The 5,617-nt window shown below is 49.9% G+C and overlaps 1 protein-coding gene across 1 annotated transcript; it reads right to left on the minus strand.

The window, feature by feature from the left end:
* Positions 1 to 2,496: 2,496 nt before the first annotated feature.
* On the minus strand, positions 2,497 to 5,325 carry BHLHE22 (basic helix-loop-helix family member e22). The gene has a single exon (XM_029222956.1). It carries the CDS (start codon positions 5,295 to 5,297, stop codon positions 4,197 to 4,199), a length of 1,101 nt encoding a protein of 366 aa, XP_029078789.1. The 5' UTR covers positions 5,298 to 5,325; the 3' UTR covers positions 2,497 to 4,196.
* Between the last annotated feature and the right edge of the window lie 292 nt (positions 5,326 to 5,617).

The raw sequence follows: 5,617 nt of genomic DNA on the forward strand, positions 1-5,617 counted from the left end.
CACACACACACACACACACACACACACACACACACACACAGGCACCACGGGGAGGGAGGAGGGGTAACTAGTGAGCTCTTCGAAGGTGATCATTTGCTGGTCCTGTAGGAGTCCACGAAAAGCCTCAACGCGCTTCACTCCTGTAGGTACCCCATGTCAAGCTGGAGATGAGACCTAAATGGGAATTCGAAATTAGAGAAGGAAATTGAAATTAGACAGAAGTTAGAGAAGGAAACCGGTGGAATAAAAGCCCAGGTGGGACTCTGGCTCCTCGCTCGGCCTCCTCTGCCCAGTGTCAGTTTCCTAAGAAACCTGAGCAGCGGGGATCGTCCCCTGCTCCCGGGAGAAACGCCCCAAAGCGCGGTGGACGAAGGCTCTGGGGCTGACCGAGGTTCTCTGGCAGACGCCGCAGTTTTAGGGGCCAGGATTTCTGTTTTGGCCCAAGGGCACTTCAGCAAGACCACACTGATTCCCTGGTATTCAGTCACCCAGTCCCGAAGTAGATGATGCACACTGGAAGGACATACTGGGGCCCACAAGTGTGTGGGCCAACTTTCCATACTGGGCTGAAATCCAGGAGTCCAGGGGCCCCGGAAAGCGGCCGGGGGTTTTGCCGGGTGTGGGAAGAATTTTCTCTTCAATCATTGGTTTCCTTCCCTAAAATCTGCTGCTAATGAAACTTTGGAAACATTGGGGTTAGCGCAGGGAAAGCCGCCTAAGTAAATCACCGAAAAGTCCTCCCCTGCCCCTTTTAGATGTCCCACATTTATTCCTAGAACCCAACGCTGGTCAGCTCCTGGATTTGGAAAGAGAATTAATTTGTCTGAAATTATCAAAATGAAAATAAATAGTATTAACCCTGCTACTTTGAACAATTGTACATATTTGTCTGACATTCCGATTTATTCTCAACATCCTCTCCTTTCCCCGACCCCCAATCATTTCCAGTCTCCTTCAGGACTAAGGGCTGGAGACTGAGTAATTAAAGGGTGAAAGGAGGGTGAGCTTTCCTTTTTCTCCTGAAGTTCAAGATTTGTTATTTGTACTATTTCTAATACTAGTTGAACAGCACAGAGGTTACAGAGGGAATACATCAAGGAGGCCTTCTTAATAATGAGAAATATTAAGCAGTTGAATCTTGCAGCGAATGTGTCCGCTACAGTGTTAACATGCAAAAAGAAAAAAAAACAATTCGACTGATGGCGGCTGTGAATATCCATAATCAGAATGATGGACAGCAGGGCCAGAACAATACAAACTAATGGCTGTGTTGCTGATCACTTTACCCCTTGATTAAAGGCACCCAATTATGGCCCAGAACAGTGTCATAATTATGTTTCTTAATCACATCCAGGAGGTTTAATTGCCTTAACGATGTGTTTCATTAAATGAATTTAGGTATTATAGTAGACAGTTTTCATACACAGTTGTTTTCAAATTAACATAATATTAGACATCGTCATGGAAATTGTTTTAATAATCATAATTAGACGCACCCAGGCTTTGTCTGGTAAATGCTGAGAGACGGGTCTCCTCCTGCCTGGGGGCTGCCCTGGTCTCTTCCCTCCCTCTACTCCCACTCCCAGACTGGGAGGGCTTCAGCTTCAAGGCCCTTTGCTGTTATATTTTCTGAAAAGTTACAGGTTCTGATTAATCTTTTTTGATGGCAAGTGGAGCAGAAAATACCCTCCCTCACCCCCCACTAAGTTTGATGGCATTTAGGGATATCATTATGGGCTGAGGCTACACAGACCAAAACGCATTTAGCAAACTGCCTACAGAGGAAACACTTCACCATCACCGTCTCTTTAACCTCCACCACAATAAAAATCAAACCTTCTAAATTTGAGGGCATTATTAAAGTCCAAATACAAGCCTATACAGACATTCTGTAATAGAATCAACGCCCAACCCAATCCAAACATACTCCCTTACAAATCTCATTAACAAGCAACACTAGAACATTTAAAAAATCTCTATGGGCATTGTTTACGCATATAATTCAACCTGGTTGATTCTTCTGTCACACAAAAAAAAAAGCAGGGGAAGAAGCCACAATACAATCCATCCTCAGAGAATCCAAATCCATTGCTTTTCCTTGGCTTTTAGGAAGTTGGAGATGGAAATTTTGATAAAAACTCTTTAAGAAACTTTACCCTCTCTGATGGGCCCGGGCACGGTAGTTAACAATGCCATACAGAGTGGGAGAAGAATTCCAGGGAGGGCAGGGCCTTCAAAGTTCGTGCCAGCAAACAGGAGCTCTGGACCTCCTCTGGGTCTCACCACTGACCCCATTTATCAATCCTCCAATGACCAGGCCCAGCCATCGTCCTTTAACAAGTAAACAAGTGAACTAGGGCTGCTCCTAATTGTGTATCCCTGACAAAACTTTAGTTCCACCTTCTCTGAAACTCCTTTCTTTTTTGTTACCTTTCAAGCAAAGAGTAACACAGAAGAGAGGTGATTGCTCCCTCCACAAAGCACAGCATAATGAAATGTTTGATCAAAATATTTTAATAAAGATTCTCTCTGACATAGATACACATACAAATGGTTGTACATAGCTGTCATAGTCTGATTGACCTATTTAATATATATATCATTCTTTACACATCCAAAACCCGCCAATAGATCCATCATAGCTCCCCACTCACCATCCAACCTGACAAACTGAATTAGTATTATCTGCAAGGAGTGGAAAATAGCAGGACTCCATTTTTAAAAAAGGTTTTCTTGATTTTCGTAGGATAGAAAGGCAGGCAAACAGCCATGCAAACTAAAACTGAAAGCTCGCTTTGGGTAAATAGCTTCTTGCTCTTCCTTAGTTTTATTTTATTTCTTTTAAAAATTTTTTTAGAAAAATAACAAAGGATTTCACACCATAGGCAAATCAAACCAGTCTTTCAACTTAAATAATTCTCCAGTTAAAATAACTTATATATGTATACATATATTAAAAGCAATTAAATTAGACCTTTTAAAAATGCACAGCACAGCCTGGAAAAATATTTGCTTAGCATGTTCTTACTTATAGGATCTATTGCTGTGATGTCTTTCCTTTTTAGAATGCAAAGGAGTCCCCTTTCAAAAAAAGAGATCAATTCATTCATCAATTAAGAATACACCTTTCCTGTAATTTTTGGACTGAAGCAATTTATTAAAGCTCAATTTAAATACAGGGATGATGCAGCTGAAGATATCCAGGTGACCTTTGATAAACCTAAGCAGCTCAGATACATCAATATGTCTCTTCATACTTGTTGGCAAATAAACCCTTTTAAACACTTGGCACACAATATAAGTTAATCTATAAAACAGAATTTTAGAGGCATTAAAAAGAATCTGCACATAAGACCCCATGACCTTAACACAGGATAAATACTGTTGATGTGGAAGGGTCATTGAAGAATAACAAATAAATACCATGAATCGTTAATACATCATTGCAGAGTGGAAAGTAACAAGGTGCACATAAATATTTTTAAATGCAATTCTTTCAGCCACAGTCAGTTTTTTTTTTAATATCACTCTTGCCAAAACTTTTGAGCATTTTCACAGGATTAAAGTTCAGAGACAATAAAAAATACAAGTCTTTCATAGCAACGTGTCTCTTCCTGTTTTTGTTTTTTGTTTTTCTTTTCTTCATTTAAATAAATCTACATTTCAAGTTTTTCTCCTGGCTCAGAATCAAAATTTATTTTCAAGTGCCCTTTCTGATTTGTCTGAATGAATATTCCGTGCCACAAGCCACCCAACCCCGGACGACTCCTCTCCCCCTCAGCACTGGCCAAATTCACAATTATTAGTAGGATTACTATTTTGCCACGTAATACTCTCCACGCTTAATAACACCTACTTCTCAACTTATTTTTTACCCTTAAAGGAAAACTCTGCTTCCTCGCGGTCTAGGCTGCCACCAAAGTTGCCACTTTTCCGAGAAAAAAAGACATCCATACTCTATCCCAACTCCACCTCCCTCCTCCCTCCCTCCCCACCCCGAAGACCGAGATTCTGGGGATGTCGAGGCCAGAAGTCCCGTTTGTCTCTGATAGTTCTCCGCAGTTCTCGCCTCTGCTTTGTTTTCTCTTCAAGTGTTTCACGACTACGAGAGGACCAAATAAAGGGGGTTGGGGAGCAGCTTTTCACTCTCCTCTAGCTTTGGGGTCGGTCTTATGTTTTTCGGGGGTGGGGGGTGTTTAAGGCTTCTCCGTGCACTGTTTGCAGAGGCTGGAGGAGACGCTATTGAACAGGGCGCACTTCTCCGGGCAGGAGGCGGCCGGTGGCAGCCCGGCGCTGAACGGGTAGCCGGCAGCCTGCTCGTAGGCGCCGAGCGCCGGGTGCAGGGCAGCGGCCGCCGCCGCCGCCGCCGCGGAGCTGGGCAGGGAGGCGGCCGAGATGGCCTGGCCCTGGTTGAGGTAGGCGACGAGGCGCCGCATCTCCTCCAGGGCCTGCGCCTGCATGAGGATGTAGTTCTTGGCGAGCAGCAGCGTAGCGATCTTGGAGAGCTTCCGCACCGAGGGGCTGTGCGCGTAGGGGATCACCGCGCGCAGCTCGTCCAGCGCGTCGTTCAGGTCGTGCATCCGCCGGCGCTCCCGGGCGTTGATGTTGAGCCGCAGCGCCTTTTGCTCTTTGGATTTCTTGCTGCTGCTGCTGCTGCCGCCGCCACTGCCGCCGCCGCCGCTTCCCCCGCCGCCGCTGCTGCCCCCGCCGCCGCTGCCGGCCGGGCCCCCCGGGGGGGCGCTGGCGCCGCCGTGGAGGTGGGCGTTGGAGCAGCCTTCGGCCGCCTTGACGCCGCCGCCTCCCGCGCCCGGGGAGGCCCGCGGGTCGGCGCCGCCGGCCCGCAGAACCAGCTCGCAGCGGCCGTCGCTGTCGTCGTCGGGGCTCTGCTCGCCGCCGCTGCTCTCGGCCACCGAGCCCCGGCTGGCGCTCTCGCCGTATTTGAGGCACAGAGCGGCCCCAGCCGGCAGGCTGCTCAGGCTAGGTTCGCCCCCAACGCCGGCGGTGCCTACGAGCAGCCCGGGGACGCCCACCCCGCCGCCGCCGCCGCCGCCTCCCCCGGGCGGCGGCAACAGCAGCCCTGCCCCCTCGGGGTCAGCCGGCTCGAAGCAGCCCAGAGGCGACGAGGAGGAGGACGCCGGGCGCTCCCGAGGCGGCGGCGCCAGGGACAGGTCCATGCTCGGGGGCGGGGAGCGGAAAGCCGCCTCCAAGCGCTTGGCGGCGGAGGCGCTCAGGCTCTTGTGCAGGAAGAGGTCGTCTTCGCCCGCGGCGGCCGCGCCGAGGTGCAGCCCGCGCTCCATGGTCCAGCGCCGGCCGCCGCCGCCTGGGCTCGGGAGTCGGGCGGCGCCGCAGCCGCGCCCGAGCCGGGCTCTGGGGCTGGTGCGCGCGTCGGTCCCGGTGCTGCTGGCAGCCCTCTCCCCTTCTTTTTCTTTTTCGCCTTCCCCCGCGCTCGCCGCCTCCTCTTCTTCTTCTTCTTCGTCTCCAGCCGATGGTGCTGCCTGCTGGGGCTCACCATGGGCCGCGGCCCCGCATGGTGGGAGGGTGGGTGCGGAGGGAGTGGAGCCGCCGCCGCCGCCGCTCTGAGCCCAGCCCCGCGCCTTCTCTCCGCACCGTTTATCTT

This window comes from Monodon monoceros, unplaced genomic scaffold, assembly GCF_005190385.1.
Source record: "Monodon monoceros isolate NGI ecotype Baffin Bay Population unplaced genomic scaffold, NGI_Narwhal_1 Super_Scaffold_14, whole genome shotgun sequence".
Taxonomy (NCBI): Eukaryota; Metazoa; Chordata; class Mammalia; order Artiodactyla; family Monodontidae; genus Monodon; species Monodon monoceros.